This window comes from Manacus candei, unplaced genomic scaffold (assembly GCF_025592945.1).
Source record: "Manacus candei isolate 608988 ecotype Guabito, Panama unplaced genomic scaffold, ASM2559294v1 h1tg000301l, whole genome shotgun sequence".
NCBI lineage: Eukaryota > Metazoa > Chordata > Aves > Passeriformes > Pipridae > Manacus > Manacus candei.
In genome coordinates this window covers 12,344-36,847 of record NW_026138349.1, presented here as the reverse complement: position 1 = coordinate 36,847, position 24,504 = coordinate 12,344, and the positions used below count along the sequence as shown (strand labels likewise).

The 24,504-nt window shown below is 40.1% G+C and overlaps 1 protein-coding gene across 1 annotated transcript in view; it reads left to right on the top strand.

Annotated features, from left to right (window-relative positions):
• The first annotated feature begins 6,499 nt into the window (after positions 1-6,499).
• The window catches only part of LOC127464993 (solute carrier family 12 member 7-like), a 29,258-nt gene continuing 11,253 nt past the window's right edge, over positions 6,500-24,504 (top strand). Inside the window, exons 1-10 of the mRNA XM_051775471.1 lie at positions 6,500-6,564; positions 7,269-7,443; positions 9,290-9,408; positions 10,086-10,184; positions 12,083-12,202; positions 13,860-13,964; positions 16,090-16,258; positions 17,241-17,436; positions 23,489-23,658; positions 23,806-23,937. Coding sequence (XP_051631431.1) covers positions 6,527-6,564; positions 7,269-7,443; positions 9,290-9,408; positions 10,086-10,184; positions 12,083-12,202; positions 13,860-13,964; positions 16,090-16,258; positions 17,241-17,436; positions 23,489-23,658; positions 23,806-23,937 — 1,323 coding nt within the window. The 5' untranslated portion in view covers positions 6,500-6,526. The remainder of the gene's footprint in view (positions 6,565-7,268; positions 7,444-9,289; positions 9,409-10,085; positions 10,185-12,082; positions 12,203-13,859; positions 13,965-16,089; positions 16,259-17,240; positions 17,437-23,488; positions 23,659-23,805; positions 23,938-24,504) is intronic.

Sequence of the window (24,504 nt, the reverse complement as noted above, 5' to 3'; positions counted from 1 at the left end):
CCACGCTGCGTCCGAAAGCCACGTGGAAAAGGTAGAACTGCGTCGCAACCCTATCAGAGCCCCCTGCTCCACCCTGAGCACCGGAGGAGACTGGCCACCTCCTGCCGACCCCTGCCTGTCTGTGACGACAGTGTAGACTCTTCAAGTTGAGGAAAAACCTTTCAGAAACCGTGGAAACCCCAAAAGAACTTTTTGCCGCTTTTCGAGCCTGCCGACCGTGCGCCGCCGCTTTCCCGAGCCTGCAGCTTGCAGCCTGCGCCGGGACACCAGCCACCAGCACCGGAACCCCACGGTCTGCCATCGCCGAGCCAGCGTCTGCTGAACCTGCCCCCGCGCCGGGAGCTACCCCATGCCGCAGCTGCCCCCAGCCGTGCGCAGAACCGCCCACGCCGCCAGAGCAGCTCAACGCAACCCCCGCGCCGCAGACGGAGAAGCCGGACCCCCCAAAGCCGCAGAAAAAAGACTGCAAGTTAGCCCAAATTGCTACAAAAGGACTCAGAACGAGTGCTCCCAGCCGCTCGAGATAAGGTAACATAAGACGCCCTCTTTCCATAGAAACCTCATGATACATTGAAGCAAAATTTAGACTCTAGCATTTTGCAAACTTTACAACATAAAGCAGTTTACTCTGATAAACTCTGCCTGCACGAGGCACACAGGGAAGAACAAAACAGCCCACACCCACCCACCACACACTTTGCTGAGAGCAAGCACAGCACAACATGGTAATACAGACTCAGGGATCATACCGGGACACACGAGAGCCAAGTAAAACGAGTCGCTGTGAAGGGACAGACATTGCCATGCGAACTTCCGACCCCCGGGTCAACACAAGGCAGTCCTGTTACAGTGATGGGGAGAATAACTTAATGTATTCACCCCCTTTCGCTGCGAATGAACAGCGACCACGTGGGCAGCCATGGCCGCAGCCATTTTCCTCCCCCACACATAGACTGAACTCCAACCTTTTTTTTCCGGCCGAGGAGCCAACCCCGCCCCCTACCCACCGCCCACCATCCCCCCACAGGGAACCGGTTTTACCGAGACCACAAGGGGGGAGGGATGGGAGGAATGGGAGAAATGGGGGGAGGGGGAGAAGGAAGGGGAGAAGGAGGGGGAGAAAGAGCCAAACATGGTTCCAAAGGGAGGGATCAATAGGGCACAGGGGGAGAAGTCAGCTAACATGTGGGAGCAATGTCTGGACAGGGGGTTTCGAATGGAAAACCTGAATATTATTCAGGCATGCCCAGACGATATGAGCCAAAGCCATCCCCCTCAGAGTCAGGCCTTGTATGAGGCCACAGAGAACCTGAGGCAATTGATAAGAGGTTCTGGTCTGTCCTTAACCAATATTTTTAAATATTTGGAGGCATTGAGTCACACCTATCCCCTCACCACATATGACTGGAAAGAACTGACAAAACTAGTTCTCAGTAACACCCAATATACGGTCTGATTAGCTGATTTCCAGAAAAATTGCTCTGTTCGTATTAAATACCTACAAACAGACACCACGGCACATCAATCAGGCGGGAAAGCAAATTGTAATTTAGATTCACAATCAAAATACCATAGAGAGATAGCCAGGCAAGCCCTAAAAGTTATGGAAAACCTTCTCACTACTGATCAAATTGATTACCTATCCAACAGTAAAGAGTTACAAAGTTATACAAATTTAAGATGTTTGGACCAGCTGCAGTGGACTCTGAACAAGCAAATTGAATACAATGAAGCCAGAGAGATGCTGTGCAAGCATTTAGCTTTTGAAAGAGAAAATGCAAGAGCTTTGCAGAGCCCTCCTGCAAGGGAGAACTGTGACTTTACTGAGCTGGTACAACCCTATCAAGAAACTTGCCTTGAGAAGCAACTACCTGCCTCTCTAGCTGCAGCTTTAGATGCCCAGATGAGAATACACAAGGAAGTCAGACACACAGCTAGTTGTTTTAGTTGAGGAGAAATGGATCACTCTCAGGAGGATTGCCCCTGGAAACCCCTAATTGCAACATTCCACAAACACCCTAGCAGCAGAGAAATGACTCAGTTGTACCAAGGGTGCCATACGCAAAACAAAAGATATGCTGCAAGCATTGTATTGCTTGTAATAGCATTACTAGCTGTACTCTTTTTTAGCACTACTTTTTATGTGCAAAAGAGAAACCTACTTAAGACAAGCCACAATATACCAGTAACCACCCCCCAAAATAACCATGTACCCTGTACCTCAAAGAAAGGTGACAGGTAGAAAACATTTCAGGTAGAAAACATTACAGATGTCAACAGCAGAACACGCAGTCAAAAAACATGCAGAAGCCTTGCAGATCGGACTGCCTCTACCTATAAGGCTTCTAGTAAATTGGTCACGAGTGGTAACTGATTCAAAAAACCATTCCTTTACCATTCTCTGTCACCCTGAGGATGCCCATAAACCCCTCTTTCCCATCATGGTTTTAAGCAGTGCACAGACTATCAAAAAAGCTGCTGAGTTGCCTTTCCTCAAGGATGCAAAATACCTCGATGAAGTATCAGGCAACCATAATACACCATTATGCAGAGGACACATTAATAACCAATGCCACAAGAAATGAACTGCTAATTGTTTCTGCTGTTTTAACCAAAACTGCCCAAGGTGCAGATCTTCAGGTTGTTTCAGGAAGAATCCAATAACCACAACTTTGGACTTGCCATGGACAAGACAACACAGCAAAAAAGCTCTACACAGGTGACACAGCTCGAAGTAAAAAACATTTGTATTTACACGAGTTGCAGGAACCTCAGGCGGCTACCAGTTGCCCTCTCTTTGTGTTGCTAGGGGAGAACTCCAACTTAAAGTCTGACAAATTGCTAACTGCAGAGGCAAACCAAATGGTAGAAAATTATACCAAGGTAACGAAAAGCAAAGAAAACAAGAGAGATCCTGAAAGGCAAATCTACCTAGTTTTTGTTTCCAGCAGGTATGAAGCATTGCAGCTTTGTTTCAGTGGGATCAAACTGAGAGAAGCCCGCTGTTGGTTCTAAAACAGCCTCTTCTGTCATACCTCACCACCTAAATCTGTGTAAGTTGCTATTGAGTTTGTAAGCTTGTCATTTAGGGCAGAGCACGACTGAAGAACTGGATGGAAGAAATCCTGCCTTTATCAACATTCCAGCTTTGAAAGGACAATTTGGATAGGATGACAGCTGAGGACACCAGATTTCAAGATGCCCTGGCAAGTTTTAGTGGTAATATTTTAATCCATCTCCTTAAGCACAGATTGGGGCAGAAATCAACAGTTTACCTTTAAAGCCCACACTAGATGCAAAACTGAACCAGTGAAAGGCCTCAGGGTCTTCTCACATGCATCTAGGAAAACTCAATATGCTGCAATAGACTTAAAAAAATCCTGCCACGGAACAGTAAGAAAACTACAAGCCATGAACTAAGCTTCTGTATAGTTCTGGACTGATTGTCATTACCTTGGGAAAATTCTAAAACAATCCTTTGATGTTATGATTGTGCTTATTATGCATGAAGTTGATAACCTGTTTTGAAAGTGAATTTCCTTGAGATGTTGTTAACCCTTACCTGTTGTTTGAAATGCGTTCTGGTTAGTTCCTGTGAGTTACAAAAGCTATGATTTCTATACAAATGCACACAAAATCATATCCTGAGACGCCACAGTCAATGACTGACAAAAACTGAAAAGCTGCTAAAGCAGCAATGTTTAACACTATACCCAGAGTTTTAAGGCAAACAATTGCCTTATTCATTCTCCATCAGAATACAAGTTCTCTAAGAGACCATTCAAAATAACAGTTAATAAAGCTACATTATCAAGGTATGCCACAGTGTCAGGAAACCACCCTAGAGAGTTAATAGCAGATGAAGCCTGGCGATCAGAGATATACATTTTTGAATTAGACATATTGAAATTGTGCATGCAAATAGATATACATCCACAAAACATAACTGCAACTACATGTCTGAAGTGGAACCAGCCTAATAAAATGTTCTTGATAAAGAAAATTGTAACTAGTATTTGCAGAGCTGATGGGTAGGGATAAGAGGGCTGGTATTACTTAGAGAGAATATGCTCCTGAGGGACAAAGACAAGAAAAAAATTTGTTACACAACAAGAAGAGTTTATGGGACTGCAGTGCACCATCAAACCTGTAACTCCCATTGAATGTATGACTCTCTCTTGCTTTAAAATATCAGTTTTAGATCAAGAGTCATGTCAATTTTCAACCATGTAATTGCCTAACGACATTTAAGGCGCAATATGAAGCATGAGGGAATAAACATAATGGAGATTAGTATGAACAGAATCTCCAGATTTTGATAAATTTCTCCATTAGGAGAAGCTGAGTTGATTAGGATGAAACTGTTGTCGGATTTCACATTTGCTTTCTTGCTGGTGTCTGGTTCTCTTTTCTGTTGAAGCCTAGGTTTGCTTTTGGTGATAAAGAAGTGGCATTGGGTTATTGTTTGAAGGTTGATGGAGTTGATGCTGAGACAACTTATTTCATTAGTCTAGAAGGAAAACTATAAGTTAAAAGCTGGATTCTATTCAAAACTAGTACAAGAAGCAACAAGGGATCATGATAGGCTTTTGACAACTGCATCTCACAGCATCCTTATAGGCAAGCTCAAGAAGTGTGGGTCAGATGAGTGGACAGTGTGATGGATTGAGAACTGACTGAATGGCAGATCACAGAGGGGTCATGATCAATGGCACAGAGCCTAGTTGGAGACCTGTCACTAGTGGTGTCCCCCATGGTTCTGTATTGGGCCCAGTATTATTTAACTTGTTCATCAGTGATGTGGTTGAAGGGGTAGAGAGCCTCCTCAGTAAGTTCACTGATGATACAAAACTGGGAGGAGTGGCTGATACTTCAGAGGACTGCGTGGCCCTTGAAAGGGACCCTGACAGGTTGGAGAGATGGGCAGAGAAGAGCCTCTGAAATTCATCAAGACCAAATGCAGGGTCCTGCACCTGAAGAGGAATAACCCCAGGCACCAGTACAGGCTAGGAGCTGACTTCTGGAAGGTGCTTCTGCAGAGAAGGACCTGAGGGTGAACCGTGAACCGGAAGTGTGCCCTTGGCCAACAGAATCCTGGGATGCATTCGGAAGAGCATTGCCAGAAGGTTGAGGGAGGTGATCTATCCCCTCTGCTCAGCTTTGATGTGGTACATCTGGAGTACTGTGTCCATTTCTGGACTCCTCAGTACAAGAGAGACATGGAGCTTTTGGAGCAGGTCCAGTGGAGAGCTACAAAGTTGATCAAGGGACTGGAGCATCTCTCCCATGAGAAAAGGCTGAGTGAGCTGGGCCTGTTCCCCCTTGAAAGAAACAACTGAGAGGGGACCTCACAATGTCTATAAGTATCTAAAGGAGAGGTGCCAAGAAAATGGAGCCAGGCTCTTCTTGTTAGTGCCAAACAATAGGATGAGAGGCAACGGGCAGAAACTGGTGCTCAGGAAGTTCCATATGAATATGAGGAAGAACTTCTTTACTGTGTGGGTGACCATGCACTGAAACAGATTGCCCAGAGAGGTTGTGGAGTCTTCCTCACTGGAAATATTCAAGAACTGTCTGGTCACAATCCTGTGTCATGTGCTCTAGGACAATCCTGCTTGAGCTGGGAAGTTGGACTAGATGACCCACTGTGGTCCCTTCCAAACTGACCCATTCTGTGATTCGGTGATTTTTACTTTGAAATGATACTGCTTCATCAGTGAAAGTGTCTGATATGTTTTTCTTCAAAGTAAATATAAAAACTGAATCAAACTGCCTAAGAAATAGTAAATGATTTCTGAAATTAGAAATTAAAGCAGAGGTAGTATCTATAAACTCACATTTTTGAAAGTAACATATTTGAAATTTACTGGGGCAGGGGAGTTTTGAATTTTGCAAACTGTGATCTATCACTAGAACAGGTTGCATTGTAGCAGGAGCTTTGAATCTGTGAACTTTCATGTACAGTGCTACCAGCACAGTCGAGTGTATGGATTTTTAGTTTGGTTTAAAGACTGTTTTTTGGTTTCTTTTTTTTTCTTTTTTTTTCATTATGGTGGTTGTGTCTGCAATGGGAAAAAGTAGGTTGTACATCTTTCAGTATTTCTTTCATCTCTTCAAGTTATTCCTACCTTGTGTCTAATTAAATCACAAGCATTAGAATTTGAATTAAGAATAAATGTGCAGTTGTATAAATGTTATCATAGAAGCATAGCTTTTCCTCCTATAATTTTAAAGATGTGATTTTACTTTTTTCCCTCCGCTGAAAATAGTATGTAGTCATGCATCCAAGCTTGGGCATATGCAATAATTTGAACACTGGCTTACTATGTTAACTTTGTTGTGTTTCTTGATCCTGTTTTAAAAGCAGGTCTGAAAAGAGAAAGCATTTAATTTTTCTTAGTCTGTAGACTTTTCCTTTCCTCTGATGCTTTACTTTGAAAAATCTGAAAACATTGGGAAAAAAAATATGCTATCGCAATATAAATAGTCTTAAAAAGGATTTTGGTTACTTACTAACAAAAGTAAGATGAACTACAAGAACAAAAACGTCAGTTTGAAAGGGGGGTGAGTGAGGAATTACTGTTTTTTAGTTTACTCAATTATTCCATAAATAGCATAAAGTTAGGTATCTAAAAAAAATTAAAAACAGGGAGGTAGTATTAGATGGGATACCCAAGACTAATGAAAGCACCTCCTCCAGACTTCTACCCACTTATTTGCCATAGTAATTTAAAAATTGCATCAGGTAGCACAACAGTCAGAAGATGTGCAAAACTCTAGATGGTTGTGTCTAGTAATTTCTCTGATTACTTTGTATGTCAGTATCACCCTGTTAAAAGGAAAGGTTAATACTTTGTTTTGTGAATCGTCTGCTTATGCCCCAGACTATACCTGTGTTACTTTTATTACTTATCGAACAGACAATCTAGTTCCTAGCTGTCACAAGAATCTGTAAGATACATATGTGCATACTCCTGCTATTGCTGTTAATTCTGTAAAGTTTGCCAAAATACCTGATAATGGCTGCATGTCTGCTTAGAGGCAACACCTAGTGTGACACAATTATTATATTTTCTTTGAAAAAGCAAAATAAAGAGAGATTGCTTGGTTGGGAAATCCTATATTTCATACTGTAACATGGTGTTTATTGTTAAAATTTCTGTTATCCAAAAAGATTGAAATGTGGGCACTGAAACTGTAGTAAAAGTTATTTTAATGCTTAGTGATTTTTTTAAAAATTATTTTTGTTTCCCCTGTTCTTTCCTAAGGTTTGGAGAAGCAGTTAATGGAAATCTAGTGGTTGGTACACTGGCCTGGCCTTCTCCATGGGTTATTGTGATTGGTTCGTTCTTTTCAACGTGTGGTGCTGGTCTCCAGAGTCTCACTGGTGCACCCCGTCTATTGCAGGCCATTGCAAGAGATGGCATTGTACCGTTTATTCAAGTGAGATTTGTTTTTGTCTTCACAGTGCTTCAAATGTGGCTTCTATTTTGACAAAAAAAAGAGGCATAATTTCTACTGTTTTTATAGAACTGTGAGGAAAAGATTTGGAACTTGCTTCTGTTTGTGTACAATAATAGATCAGGCTATTGTAGGGCAAAGTTTGAGCTTCAATATTTTTGTGCAATGCAATTTAATTATATTTGGTTTTACACATAAAACTGGTTATAAACTGAGAATATAAGACTTCTGTAAATAGAAATAAATTAACTAAGAAGCAACTAACAACTGAACTTCTAGACTCCTGACTGTGTTTACAGCTTGTATTTGTGAAAGAATTGATCTCATCTCCCTGTGGAACTGCATAATACTTCTCGTATCATAGATACAATTCTAGTTTTTATTCATTTTTATAAGCTAAATAAAGTCAACAAAAATGTAACAATAGAATTCTATCCCCATGACTCCAAACATCAAGATTGTTCCAACATCTCTGTGCATGTTTTAAAAAGAAATAAATCAGATTTTTCTTGAAGTAAGGGAGCTGGCAAACAAAAGAGGAGGAGAGAATTCTTGCTGGGCTGCTTCTGTAAAACCTAGACAACTAGACATGAGTGGAAAATAAATAAATAAAACTAAAAAAAAAATAGTGCCTAAGAGAGCAAAGCTGTGATCTTTGCGGTGAAGTTTGGAGTTTGAAAGCTTACCTCAAGACTTGCAAGACTCTGTATCTGTAACAGGAAGTAAATACACTAAATATGCTTGGCTGGGAGGACTGAATGGTGGTGGAGTTCGACTTGTCAGTGGAAAGGGGTTGTAATGTGATAAGTTGTAAATGCTGGGTAGTATTAAGAGCGACAAGCAAAAAAATTCACTTTTGCCTGAAGTAAAAATTTGGTACTGAGAGGATGACAGTATGATTGCACCTTATCATGGTTAGATTTGAAAGGAGTGAAAACTGGAAGGAAAAAAATTGTAGTTTGGAAAGTGAGAGAAAGGGAATCGAAGAGAAACAGGCTGTTTAAAGAGGGATTTCAGACTCGAGGTGTGCTTGCAGTTTTGGAGCGATATGGCTGCTGCATGGACAGTCAGGGAAATGAGTTCAAGGAGATTAATACAGGAACAAGAGTATGACATATTTAAAAAAAAATAAACCAAAGGACTTGAAACATGAGCAGAAAAAAAAGGGAATTTTAATGTTATGGTAGGAAAATTGATGGATGACAGCTAAGGGAAGAAGACAGTATGGAGAATGAATTAGGGCTTCATCTCTGTAATTGAACGGAGGAGTATGGAGGAGAATAAGTACAGCTGGAACTTGAGGCAAAGCATTTTGCCATCTGTCACCAGTATAGCTGGATGGAATTCCCCACAAAGGAAATTACCACAAGCAAAATGATTTTTGGTAGGGCTCTATGCAGGATCACAGGCTTATCTGAGTCCTCTTTAAAGGTCAGTATTACATTCATAAGTACTGAATTGATACCTAATCTCTCTGTTACAAAAAATACTGCCCTCAACTATGTTAGCTGTTTACTAAGCATAAATCTCTCATGCATATGGATTTTAATTTACTGAAGAATATTTCAACAGCAGCTGTAATAGGATGTTAATGTTAGGTAGTCATTGCTTACTTCAGTAAGCATATTTCATATTGGAAATGGGGTGTTTTGCAATTTTAGTTTTGGCTTTTCATAGTATAGATTGCGTTATTTTCCTTTGTAACTAATGACTACTTTTAGTTCCTGTTAGAAGTAAGTTAGTTAGTTAATTCACAGTCTGCACCATAGTTCATAACTATATAATGAACAGCTTTCCCTAATCTTACTGTTTACTTGAATTGAACTAGGTATTTGGTCATGGAAAAGCAAATGGAGAACCAACTTGGGCTCTGCTCCTCACTGCTGGTATTTGTGAAATAGGAATTTTGATAGCTTCATTGGACAGTGTAGCACCAATTCTTTCAATGTAAGTATGAATGCAGTGATTTGTGTTCTTAAGTTAAATAGTATTTTATTTTTAAATTAACTAGGTAATTATTTTTCTTGGTTAAATAATACATACTAGACTTTGTTTTCTGACAAATTATATTCGTTTGATCCTGGAGATAATATGAAACAACAAAATGTTCTGGCTGGAACTAATTTTCTACGCACAAAAAACTTTTTACATGACAGAGTTCTTGAATACTAATAAAAATATGTTCAACTTTAAAAGAAAAAAGGATTTTAAAATAAACATTCCTGCTATTTTAGGTCACGTGCATCTAGTAGAGACAGACAAAACCATTTAATACTTTAGGATATGAACTGAATTTTATTTTACTGAATTTGTCCATGACATAGCACCAAATGAGCTACTATGCAGAAACGTAACTCTGTCCCAGCCAAAAACAATACACCATGATTGTCAGTTATTTGCTACGTTGTCTCTGAAATATTTGTTTGAGGCTCTATATTATGCTAATACCATATTTTGAGGTGTAATATTCTATAAGTATTCTTAATCTATGTCATGTTCTATTGGTCACTGTGAACACAGCGTACAGGAGAATGGACACTTTCCTACACTTTTTTGGATTGTGTTCACTGTTTTAATCTGTCAAGTTAATTTCTTACTGGAAAATGCTCTTTTTTTCTTAACAGGTTTTTCCTTATGTGCTATATGTTTGTGAATCTGGCTTGTGCAGTTCAAACACTTTTACGAACTCCTAACTGGAGACCTCGTTTCAAGTATTACCACTGGTAGGGAATATTTCTTCATTCAGAACAGTTAAAAATAACTATACAGCCCTAAATTGTTGATTTTATTGCAATAATAAAACAAAATCTCCTTTCTGACTTAAATGAGTTATGATTCATGCACTGAATACTTTAAAAGCAACATTTGTTTTCATGTGTTTGGAATAGTGCTAGTAATAACAGTGATCATGAAAACATGGCTAATGTAGATGGCTTGGGAAGGGGTTACAGGATGACATTTTATATTGCTTATAAGGCAAGAGACCTGTGTGAAAATGAGGATGAAAAACATATAATCTGTCTTTTATATATAAATAAGGAGAATTGATAAAAATGTTCAGGAATGTTGGGACAATTTTCATTTTGGTTATGCAAAAAATATGCAAAACCACAACTTGTAAAAAAAAAATTTCATTCAATATACATCAGTTGACTCATTGATGATATGATCACTGGCTTTAGAATACACTTTGGACATTGCATTTTATAACTGAAGTAGACAAGTAGACACTTAACAAAATCACTAAAGGTCAATAATACTGAAGGTGAGGGTGTGGGTTTTGTCTAGTCTTTTTTTTTTAACGGCTTGAGGGTTTAAACTTTTCAAACTAAGATTGGGAAACTTCTTGATTTTTTTAACTGTATGTTAAAAATACATAATTTAATTAACAGTAATTTTGTTGAGAAATTTTAGTGCTGAAATACCTTAAAGCCTAGAACATATACGAGGTAAGCTGGCATGTAGGATGTAAGAGTTGCTTATTATTTTCGCTTTCAAAGAGTCGAGTGAAAATGAAATGTTGTGGTTTTACCTTTGTAAAAAACTTGTTGAATATGTTCAGTAGTCACACACTAGTTTGACACCTAACCCTCCAAAAACGCACATTTGACAACAATTCCTTTCTGTTTTTCTCAGAGAGATCAGTGAGCTAGCTGATTCACTGTGTGACTACTTACAACCAAAGCAGGTGTTGGAATGTTTGGCTGGAATTGGGATGGGATTTTATTTTTTTTAGTGAAAGTAGAGTCTTATATTAATTCAGGCATGAAAGAGCAGCTGTTGTTCTTTTTAAACAAACTACAAGATTGACATCCTCAAGAACAGGTAGAAAGCATTCCCTTAGTTTATAACTGGACTCAGTGCTTGCATGGTACTAAAGAAGTAAACTGAAGTACCAAACGAAAGTTGCATTTGCTGATACTCTTTGTCAATATAGTGAAAGTTAGCTCTAATTTGGAAATTGGGTGAAAAGTAATTTGGAGTGTTGTATGTGACTAAAAGTATACACAAAACTGTCCATTCTAAGATGATTTACATCTATCTTTGATAGTAACGTGCGCAAACCAGGCATACAGATTTTAGTCTGAAAATGCTTCGGTAATTTTTTCAGCTTACAGTCATTCTTTCTTTATAGCCTTCTCTTCTTTATTCTCTTCTACCCTCTTGTGTTAATGCGTAACAGACAGGCCACAACAGAAGTGAAGAATAGAACTGATGAGTCAAATTGGATTTAAAGTAATCAACTATTTTTGCTGGAAGAAACAATATTGTTTATTACTGTTTGAAAATTTTTTAGCCTAAATTCAAAACAACAGTAAGTGAGCGATAGTATTATGTTTTGAAACTGACCTTATTTGGTACTGATAGAGTTTCAGCACTGATGAATGTAGTAAATCTATTGTTATATCAAATTCAGTTGTATTATTTGTCACACAATGGTTTAAAATGTATTTTTTTGTAATTATCTGAAATTGGGACAGTATGTTTTTGCTTTTATAGTAGCTATAAAATGGCCTCTGAAGAAGAAAGGCCTTTCTGGAAGTTAACTTAAATAAGAAATTGACTTTGTAGAACATTTGCATGCCTATTTAAAAAAATGGAAAAAAATGGTTTCTTTTAGGACTCTTTCATTCCTGGGGATGAGTTTATGTCTTGCCTTGATGTTCATTTGCTCTTGGTACTATGCTTTGATTGCCATGCTAATCGCAGGATGTATATACAAATACATAGAATATAGAGGGTAAGACCATATATCTTATTTATTCTATATTTAATATCTTTAACAATCAGCAAAAAGCACTTTTGTATAAAATAGATACAACTGAAGTAATAAAATTCAGACTATTCCTTGAAACAGGGTAAGATCCTATCTCTGTTAAGTGCTGTAAGTTTTCAGATTCTAATTTCCTTGGAACCTCTTTTCCAAGCTTCTCAACAGCCAGAACTAATTGAAATAAGACCCAATAAGGCTGGGAAACTTTCATTGGAGCAGAGATGATGGTGTAAAGTTTTGGTACTTAAAGAACATCACCTCTCAATATCAACTGCTACAGAACTGTTACATTATTATTATTTTGTGCTGAAGCTCAAACTCTACTTTTTTTGTGTGTGGACTTTAGCACTTTTTAGAATTAATCATACTGAATCATACAGAGGATCCACTGAAAATTACCTGTTTTCTGAGGGCTTAGGTAATCTTTAAATTGCAACATTGTATGCATTTGAGACAGAGCATTTCAATGGAAATGCTGAGCAAGTAGGAGACTTGAAAAGCATTCTGAGTTCATAACAAAACCAAAACTAAAACAGCAAGCAACACAATCTCCCCCACCTAAACAACAATAATAAACACTAGAGGTGATTATGATTAGTAATGTGCATGTTATCCTTTCCAAAGGAAATACATCCTATGCTGAAAAAAATTAGTAAGATCTTGGAGCAGGAAACTGAAGGTCTTAAGTGGATCAACTGGTATAAATCACTCCCCCTTTTGGATTCTCCATCTTCTAATATCTCTATTTCCAGATTAGATGCTTTCCTGGGTTTCTCTATTTAATGGGTTAATGATAAGGAAATTAATTTCCCTATTTTATCAAGGAAGTCAGATCAAATGGTAACAGTTCTGTGCATGTATATAGGCATGCACATACAGAAAATTATGCATATTTCCAAATTTGTATACAGGCTCTACAAATGTTGGCACATATCAGGACATTTACCTTGTAGAAAGAGATGCTTTGCTAGAGGTAGCAGAGTTCAGTGAGAATTCATGAATTCGTAAGTGGGAGGATGGGCAAGGGAGTTGGACCCTTTGCCATAGTATAAATCACCCTCCTGCCCACTTTCAGTCTTCAGTATTCTAATACTAGAATTAAAAGGACTGGAAAACATAGGGAGTTTAAAAGTGAGTTAAAAAGGAGGGTGGATGGACCTTTAGGCTTATCTGAGAGAGAAGCTGGGAAGGAAAGTAAGTGGAGAAAGCTGTGGTGGTGGTGTTGAGGGGAAGATAGATTACACTAATCCATACAAAGTCAAGCTTCACTTATTGATTTTGCTGCTTTAAAACAATTCCTTTTAAGTAGCTTTCACTTATTCATTCTAGTGCTAAAAAGCAACTTAAGTAGCTGTCGCAATTACAAAAATGCTTTTGAAGTATGAATAAAATAGACCATAGTAAATAAATACTTAAGAAAAAATTCCCTTGAGGGCACCTGGAACCGTTTCACCTTGGTTAGTCTTCAGTCCTGATTTAAATCTGCAAGACAAGGTTTTTTCCTGCAGTTATGCAAAGAAAAGTGATCATTTCTTATGCCCATTATCCCCCACATGAGAAAAAAATACTTCCTTTGTATAAATAAATGAGACTCTGTTAATTGAATTTCTTCTGTGTCCTGAAGAGCGGAAAAAGAATGGGGCGATGGAATCCGAGGACTGTCTCTGAATGCAGCTCGCTATGCTTTGCTTCGTGTGGAAGACGGTCCTCCTCACACCAAGAACTGGAGGTAGAGTCACATAATTTTGAAATATGTCAGTGTATTGGGAATACTGCTGGTAAAGCTAATGGCCAAAGTGAAATTCACCATTAAAATAATGTTTTAATTTGGGCATGGCGATGATGTCATTGCAATAGTATTATTTTACTGCAATGGAATGCAGCTTATGGTCAGCATGTAATCAACTTTACTGGAAATATGGGCAAACTAACTCCAGTTTAAATTCATGGGGGTGTTGACATGGTTTTCAAAAGTGCAAAAGAATTTTAATGTTTGATTATTGATAGATTTTTCAGATTCAAAGGAACGGGTATCCTTGAGTCTCACTGTCTCTATGGAGGAAATGCTACAATTCCCTAAGCATGGTTCTTTTGCTTCTGCATATGCTCCATCTGAAATACATTGTATAAATATATGAAAGATCCTTTATTAGTGTAAATCCATTTTTGTGACATTCTTTTTTTTATATAGCTTCATTCAATAGTAACACTTTCTAAATTACTTAGATATTATTAAAACAAAATCTGACATTTATTGGCCATTTATACGTAATGAAGTTAGGTGTCCACTGTTTTTGCAATGTATTTTTTTTTGCTTGTTAAATTATCAATTTTCTTCAAAACCAATATAAAAAATTACTTAACATTTAAAAACAGAAGGACATTTGCACATTGTCACTTCTGATGAATGTAATGTGATACTTTAATTATAGTCTCTGCTCAGTGATGCAAGGTGCATGCACATGCAATGTTCTGTTGCCTTTCAGTGTAATGGCATTATTTTATCATTTGTCCCTGGGATTGATGAACTTGGCATCTCAGAGGCATCAATGTAATGTAGTGTTGACATTCCTATTAAATATCTGACTGCTTCAGTTATCCCTCTGCTGTGTCAGTGTAATTGCTAGAACTGGTTTGTCTTGTTACATCTCAAACTGAGCTAGTTTTGAGGTGGGAAGTATGCTCCAACTCTTCATTAGATGAAAAGCAATGACAGGAAAGGTATAAAATGTTGGTTTGGGAAGAAGAACCAGGTTGGATATTGATTAAAGGAAATAGAATGCATCCTTATATAGTATACTGTTGCAACTGAATTTGGGCTACTTATCAGTATGGTTAAGGGTTTGACTGTCCTTTTGGACGGACCTATGCACGTAGGGGAGTGGGTCAATAAGATCATGAAAATCTGGAAGGGTGTACCTAGCACGGACATGTCCAGTGCAGTGATACAAGACTGGGAACCTGCTCTGGTGAAAAGGATTTATGGTTTCTAGTAGTAATCCCAGCAGTGTGTCTTGGCAGTGACATGCTGGAGGGTATCAACAGGAACATAGACAGTTGAGAAGTAAATATGTTGGGAGATAATATTCCTTTTTTTTCAGCACTCCTTAGAATCTTTAATATTTAGATTAGAATCTAGAATATTTAATCCAAGTTTATATGCCCTAATATAGAAATGACATCAATAAACTGGAGTGGATAGGACCACAGAGATGATGGCTGGAGCACAGGAGCATATCTCCTGAGGGGAGAGGCTGAGGGGAGCTATGCTTATTCAGTTTGGAGGAGGCTGAAGAGGAGGCTAAAAGCTGTTATAACTAACTAGTAAACATGCAAAAACTAAAAGAAGGTTACTGAGAAGATGGAATCAGATTCCTTACAGCAGTATATGGTAGGAGAATGAGAGAACATGATAAAATAATTAAGCATTGAAGAGGTTACCCAGAGGTGATTTACTCTGTTTCTGGAAGTTTTCAAAATCTAACTGGATGGAACTGTAAACAGTGTGGTGTGCATTCAATATTTAGTCATTTCAAGGAGGAGGTTGTACTGGATGACATTGGAAGGGTGATAACTTTGATTCAGTAATTTTCTTGGTAAAACTGTTCTTTAAGGGAGCTTCTCAGAATGATGGTATGGTGGTTTATGTAGGTATTCTGTACCTAAAGTCTTGTCGCTATCACAAATTATGGCTTCCCTGCTTAATAGTTGACTGTTTTCCATTGAATTCAGCTCTTAATCTACATTTTATTAATTGTTAATTTTAATTTTCGAATTCTTCCTTGCTTACGAATATGTTTGTGTGCTTAACTTTTTTTTTGGTTGGTTATTTTTGTCATTTTTTTGTTTGGCAGACCTCAACTTTTGGTCTTGTTAAACTTGGATAATGAGCAGTTAGTGAAACACCCTAGATTGCTTTCTTTCACCTCTCAGTTGAAGGCTGGTAAAGGACTGACTATCGTGGGCTCTGTTCTTCAGGGAATCTACTTAGATAAATGTACAGAAACTCAGAAAGCTGAAGAGGTATGTAAAAGACAACTTGCAAATACTTGTAGTTTACATTAGTATTTAAATGTTGAATCCAGGTTTGGGTAACTCATATATTGAATTAAAAGAAACTCTTGTAAAATGTTGAATAAAGCATCTAATTTTGCTATCATCATAGTCAATGATTGTATAAAAGAATAGGTTGGTGTACATAGCAAAATGTTTTATAAAATTTTCCAGTAGGATGAGACAATTCAGTTACTTCTTAGCTTTTTATTTTCTTTAATATTGAGAGCCCTGGTCTTACAATCAAATTACATTCTTGAAAAAACCCCCACAAGTGATAGAGTTTTAACAAATTACCGTATAAAGAAAACATATAGCATATATTTAACTTGGTTATGTGTCTGCATGTTTGTCAGTGTTCAAATAAGGAGAGTCACATTGAAATTAAAGGGGTGTGGGATATTTAATCTGGTCTGTTTATCTTGTCAGTATTTAGACAGTGATTCCAGTTGTCTCCTACACATCTATTTTTCCATGTTGGGAGCTGATAAATAATCAGCCTCTTAATGTCAAAGGTGTCTAAGGAACTTTGGCAGCCTCTTCTTCCAAAGTACTGGCATCACACTTTTCCAAACCCATCCAATTCCAAAAGAAAGAACTTGTCATTCCAACCATATGTTGCTTTGTCAGTCAGTGGTTTTACTTTTACTGAAGCAGTGTTCCTTTATTTATCTTTATCAATGAATTTTTACTCATGTCTTATTCATTCTTCTTTGGAAATAAAAGGCTGAATAATTAAAACAATGAAAAAACTGTGTGTGGTGTCTTTTGGGAAGATAGTGTTTTGGGCTCTAGTTTCCACAGAATAGTGTTTACTCTCTTGGAATGAGTGATTTCTTGATGTTATACATTGTTGGTAAAGTTTTACTATTATTTAGTGCTGTCGCTCCTTCTGGTTTTTACTATCAGTGTTGATGATTGTATTTTCCCATGTGTTATATTTCTTTTGCAGAATGTTAAGGCCTTAATGGGAGTAGAAAAGACTAAAGGATTTTGCCAGATTGTGGTGTCTCCTAACTTCAGAGATGGAATATCCTATTTGATTCAGTCAGCTGGTCTAGGAGGGATGAAGCACAACACAGTCCTAATGGCATGGCCACAGTCATGGAAGCAGACAGAAAATCGTTTCTCATGGAAAAATTTTGTTGGTATGTATTTATCAATTTTCTCCTTTGCATTTGTCATTCAGCTATGTTATTGTGGCGGTTTGGGCTAGGCCTTCCTTGGTGACCAGTTTGTAACCAAGGAAGGGTCCAGATTTACCCAGTATTCCCTACGATTTTTACGTAAGCCAGACTATAAGAAGAAAGGAGGAGGGGCCTTCGCTCTCTTTCCTTCCGGTGGCTTGGAGGTGCAGGTTCCCTGCTGTTGAGTCTGTCGTGTTGGGGAGCGAGGCCTGGTTAGGCCTTGCCGACCTTGGGAGACAGAGGTTGCCGGCGATCGTTCCGGAGCGACTCTCGGTTGTCCCAGGAGAGTAGTGAGCTATTTTCTTTGCTAACTTTTTTAGTTGCTAGATATTGGGTCACTAATTGGGATATATATATTTTATTTTAGTTTTGTTCTCTTTCCCTTCCCCCTTCCCTTTCCCTTGTGAAATTGTATATTTTAATTGTATATAAGTGTAAATATATATTTATATATATCACTTTGGTTGTCTCTCTCTCGTTTTGGGTTTTCTTAGTTTTTTTTCTCCCTCTTCTCCCTGAGGTTTGGGGGGGGGGGGGTGACTTCTGGTGGTAAGGTTTGGAGACTTGGCAGGGAGCCAGCTTCAAACAATATCAGTTATGCAACTATTTGCTGTGTGGAAGAAATGTGATATGAACATCTGTTAGACAATAGAATATTTCCCCATATCTGATTTTATTTGGAGTGAGTTTTCTCAGCCCTCTTCAACCATGGCTTTGCTTTTTCTTCTCCTAAGAAAGTTGGTCACTAAACCCAGTGTTGTGGTTTAGGAATGGTACTCCCCAATTTAGTGTTCCCACTGAGACTCTTCAAACCATGCTGCTGCTTGCTCACTCCCCCCAACTTCTCCCTCCTGCTGCAGGCTGGAGAGGAGAATTGGAGGCACAAAAGTTAAAGATCACCAGTTAAGATAAGAACAATTTACTGGAAACAGCAGTGAGATAAGAAAATGAACAGTAACAGCAACAATATTAGTAACAATTACTAATAAAAAGTGTACAAAAGAGAGAGTACAGAAATGCTCACCGCAGATCTTAACCCTATGACAGCCATGCCACCCTGATTATTCACTCCTGCTCAGAACCGGTGCCACCTGACCACTCCCTCTGGCTCAGAACTGGCACCACACTTACTCAGCTGGAAGGAACTGCTTCTTCTTCGTTGAGACTCCCTTTCCCCTGCCCTCAGTAATGATATGAGGTGATATAGAATAATCTTTGAGTCCCAGCCACACCCCCTCCTGGCTACTGCAGAAATTAACCCTGTCCTGGCTGGAACCAACACATTATCTACCCCTTATTTATTCTATGCCATCTATGTCATGTCCAGATCCTACACCTTCCAAATATATGCATCTCTATATATACATGCACACATATCTATATATACAAGCAAAAGTATCATTTCCATAGTCAATGGCCAGGATGTCTGTTGGGTTCATTTAGTCCATGACTGTGGGTTCTATCTGTCCTAGATGTCTTCCAGGGCAGGAGAGCTGGTGTGCTGTTAGGTGGTTGCCAGCTGCATCAGGAGTTCACAACTGGTGTATCTGGAGTACTCCATAGTCACTGTCCATGGTTAAGACCACCCCTCAATCACAAGACCATCTGTAAGTTGCATCTTTTCCCTGATGACGTGAGGCATCATGGGCCCACTGAGCCAGAAATGTTGCCAGTCCAGATGCACCTGAGATATTTTAATCTTGGCGGCCCAATGCACCTGTCTGATGTTGTGATGTTCTTCAGTAGCCCAGCTCTTGGGTATGTTTATTTGGTATGTTTATTTGTACTTTTACAGCCAACTCCTCTACCCAGGCAGTGATGTCTTGCCACAGTTCAGCAGCCCAGATGGAGGTTACCTGTGCACTGCCAGTTGGTCTTTTTCCATTGGTCTAGCCACCCCCACAGAGCATTTGCTGACCACCTACCCCAATGTAGGGGTAGAGCACTGGCCATTTCTCTCATTCAGTGATATCTGAAGCCATCTGGATGGCTTTCAGGTCTCCAACCTGACTTGATCCACCTTGTCCCTCAATAGTTTCTGCAACTCATACAGCAGCTTTCCATTTTCAGTGGATCCATACAATACAGCAGGAACTGTCAATAAAGAGAGTGTATCACTTCTCATTTTCAGGTAGCTGATTATATGGTGGGGCCTCTTCAGAACATGTCACCTCAGTCTTCTCCAGGCTGAATACACCAAGTGACCTCAGCCACTCCTCAGTGCCTACGGAAAGCTTGTGCTTCCTTCTTGCTGGTTCGTGGGAACACTGCTGCTGTTTTGTTAACCACAGCAATTGGCATCTGACGATGTCCATCTTGCCATTTTACTCCTAAAAATTGAATTTCCTGGACAGGTCCCTTGACCTTACTTTGCTTTTTGGCAAAACCTTCAGGAGGATCTGGATTAACTTCTCCCTTTTCTCAAAAATGTCCTCTGCTCTGTTGCCCACATGATGATGTCATCAATGTATTGTAAGTGTTCTGGAACCTCACCCTTTTCCAGTGCAGTCTGGATCAGTCCATGGCAAACAGTGAGGCTGTGTTTTCAGCCTTGAGGCAGTCAGTTCCAGGTGTACTGCACACCCCTCCAAGTAAAGGAAACTATGGCCTGCAGTCTGCTGCTACAGGAATGGAGAAAAACACATTAGCAGTGTTTATAGTGGTACCACTTGGCTGCCTTGGACTCCAGTTTATACTGAAGTTCCAGCATGTCTGGTACAGAAGCACGCGGTGGTGTGACTTCATTCAGGCCATGACAGTCCACTGTCAGTCTCCACTGGACTTATGCACTGGTCATATAGGGCTATGAAAGGGTGAGCAAGTCTTGCTGACCACTCCCTTGCTCTCCAGTTCACAAATCATCTCATGGATGGGAGATGCAGGGTCCTGGTTGATGTGATACTTCGACAGTGCACTGTTGTGGTAGCGACCAGTACCTGTTGTTCTTTGACCCTCTGCAGTCCCACAGAAGGTCTTCTTAGAGACCAGGTAAGGTATTCAGCTGTCTGATTTCCTCTGTCCCCACAGCAGTTATCCCAAAAGCCTTTTTGGGTCCTTGAAATACACTCTCCTGAGGTAATCTATGCCAAGGATGCACAGGACCTCTGGGCCAGTCACAACGGGGTGTTTTTGCCTTTTGTTCCCAGGCTTCCTTCAGCTTTCACTACAGTCAGCTGTTGGGATCCCTCTGCCACCCCAGAAATAGAGATAGATTCTGCCCCTACATACCTGGATGGCATCAGGGTACATTGTGCACCGGTGTTAGCTAAAGCCTTATATATACTCTTGTGGGTCTGATGTGCCAGGCCATCAGATCCACGCAGTCCCTTTCCTCCACCTGGTTGGAGGCAGGGCCCCTTTAGTCCTGGTCAGAGTACTCATTTCACATTTCTTGTAAATATGAACTGGAGGTCCCTTGAAGAGGATCGGAAGTAACATCAGCCCTTCTATTCTGTCTGAGGACTTGCCCACTGGAAACTGGACCAGCGTTTATCCTTGAAGAATTTCCTGTGGTGGTGGTTGTTCATACATACCCGTGCTGCTAGGGCAGAGGTGGGTTTTCCATCCCACTTCCTCATGTCTCCTCTGTGGTTATGCGGGTAAAATCACAGATTACCTCATGGTGCGTAGCCTCACTCTTGAGCCAGGGCGTGCTTGCTCCCAATAGCAGAGACTCTGTACTGGTGAGGCATGGGGCATTTCCTCTCAGACTTGCTTAAATATTTCAAATCTTTCTGCAGTCTTGGACAGTCTTTCCACAGGCGAGGCACAGGTCAGTAGGGAGGAAAAAAGATGAGCTTAATATTGCTGGAGTCGGGCAGCCGCCAGAAGCACTCTTTGTTCTCTGTCTTTCCATGACATCAATGCCAATGAGCTGGCAGCCGATGAGGGCATGCTGTCTATAAACTTCCACCACAGGGAAGTCTGGACCTCATCTGGATCTACAGGGGACTGCTCATTATTTGAATCCCTATAGATTACCTCAAGCACAGCTAATTCTCTCAGGTACTGGATACTTGCTTCATGGCATTCCACCTGCTTGCATGCACTACTAGATCATCCTTGAGAGAATACCTTTCTCTCACGCTTGACAGGAGTCGCCTCTAGAGGCTGAGAGTTTCTGTCTTCTTATCAATCCCCTTGTCAATGTCCACATCCCGGGACAGAGATCCCGGTTGCTTGGCTTCACTATCATCTGGTTTTATATCATGAGCCACAATATCCCAGCATCAGAGCAGCCAGGTCATCGGGGTCTCCCCCAATTGGTGGCTAAAATCTTTCCGTGTATCTCACGACTCACCCAGAATCAAGGATTGGTGATTATCTCTGGCCCTGCCTCTTCCTCCTGTTGTGAGGGCCCTGCTTCCTCTTCATCCGTCACTAAGCGAACTGATTTTTTCTTGGATTTTGTCTTTTATATAGGCAGAACTGCTACTGGAACATGTTGTTCCTCTGGCTCAGCTGCAGTTTTAGTGGCCACAGTGCCTGTTGGTCTGCTTTCCTCCTCTTCTCCCTGAGAATGCTGTCTAGTATCGAGCACTGTTAGATAAATAGTAGTCAGGGCCCAGCACAGTGCATAACTGCGCGCCTCGCTGCAATTGCCAAAGCATTTTTCTTTCAAATATTCTGTCACTTTATCAGGGTCCTGTAGTTGTTCTTGGGTGAACTTCCATACCATTGGAGCAGAATAATCCTTCCAAAGCTGGGCCATTTTCTCCCATCTTCCATGCCACTCATGGCTATCCACCCTTGGGGCAGATCTCTGAATAATCTCCCTAGAAATCTTTCTGGACTCTGAATATGATGTAGACTGCACTGAGGAGACCTGGTAAACTTAGCAACAAGGACATGCTTTCCTTAACATCGAAATGGAATTCAGAGTTCTCAAAAGTTGTTGTAATGGGCCTGAAGGAGGAAAAGGGGGTGAAAAGCTGGGGAAAAGCATCCTCCCCTGTTCTCCCCACAAACTGGGTATGACTATTAATGAACTCCCAAAGGTTGCATCTGAGATAAGAGTAGGAGAGCAGCACTGAATACACATCCCAAATGACCTCATTGCCCATGATGTTATCGTCATAAACTGATAGCACATAGTATAGCAACAAAGCAATCGTGATCTCTCTCCCTACTCTGAAAAATATCATCACCAGAAGCACAGATGAGGATATATATAGGGCTAGGTATCACACCCACATGAACAGACAAAGCAACACTGTGACTAGTGTTTCTGTACCTAATACAATAAATTCTTGGATCAAATTTGTTTCTAACCCACTCTGGGTAGATCTGTTGTTATCTCAACTCTCTGTGCCCAACGCTGGATGTCAAATAAAGACAGTTGCAGTTTAGGAATGGTACTCCCTGGTTTGGTGTTCCCACTGAGACTCTCCAAACCATGCTGCTGCTTGCTCACTCACTTGCCCCCTCTCCCCTGTGGCAGGCTGGAGAGGAGAATTGGAGGCACAAAAGGTGAAGATCCTGGGTTGAGAAAAGAACAATTTACTGGAAATGGCAATGAGATAGGGACAGCAACAGTAACAGCAACAAATATTAATAACAAAAAAATACACAAAAGAAAGAGTGATTCACATGCAAAAATGCTCACTGTGGAGCTCAACCTGATCACAGTCACTCCTCCCCATCCACTCCCTCCAGCTTGGAACGAGTTCCACCGGACCCCTCCTTACTGCTCAGAACCAGCACCACCCAACCCCTCCCTCTGGCTCAGAACCAGCACTCTGCTTACTTGACTGGAAGGAACCCTTTCTCCTTGATAGAGACTCCCCGCTGCCCTCGCAATGATGTGAGGTGGTATAGAATAACGTCTGGGTTCTAGCCACACCTCCTCCTGGCTACTGCAAAAACTAACTCTGTACTGGCCAGAGCCAAGACACCCAGGGTATGTTTAAGCTTCTGGGACTGGGACTGTTTAAGCTGCTGAATTTAAAACAAAAACAAAAGCTGGGAATGAAAACTAGAAGTTCGTGATTAAATGTCTTGTTTTCCCTTGCAGATACTGTACGAGAAACAACAGCAGCTCAGCAAGCACTTTTGGTGGCTAAAAACATTGACTTATTTCCAACAAATCAAGAACGTTTTACTGAAGGAAACATAGATGTATGGTGGATTGTTCATGATGGTGGTATGCTGATGTTACTGCCTTTTCTCCTTCGACAGCACAAGGCAAGGACAGCAGAAAATGGCTGGGATTTCATTTTCTAGCAATGAATGGTTCTAAGCATTTCCAATTAAATACTCCTTCACTTTGTTAGAATTATGCGTGGATAGCAATCACAGTGTTACAGATTGTTATAATGTATCTTTTTATAGGTTTGGAGAAAATGTAAAATGCGTATCTTCACTGTCGCTCAAATGGATGATAACAGCATTCAAATGAAGAAGGATCTTCAGATGTTCTTATATCATCTTAGACTGAATGCTCAAGTGGAAGTTGTTGAAATGGTATGTTACTACATATTTTTAAGGTGCAACTGGGTCTAAGCTTGGTAAACCATTTAGCTTTTTTCAGATGAAGAGGTGTTAACCCAAATATAGAAATGGAAAGATTACAGTCCCACCAAGAACAAGAAGTTAAGCATCTTACCATGTCACAATGATAGTGTATGTGGTGGTGAGTTTAATGGGTTTGTCAAGGAGAGTTTGAGCTGTTTTGGTTTTTGTTAATGCTTACTTTATTTATGAGACCTAGTCCATAGAGATAGTTCATTCTGGAGGGAAAAAGCTTGAATGTTTAGAAGTGGAAGGCTGAATGTGCTTAATCTAATAAACTGTGGCATCTGTCATGAGAGAGGATAAGATATGTCCATGTCTCCAACTGCTGTATGACTATCTCTCTGGAATAAGGAGTCCCTAGGCTCCAATGGGAGTGTGTCAGTTTTTGGCGTTGCCAGCCTCAGCCAGGACTGAACAACAAGACCGTGTAGCTACAGATTCACAAGTCAGTCAGTGACAAAATAATTTTGTAACTTTTTTCCTCTTTTAAATATGGGTCATAAACTGTTAAAGAGA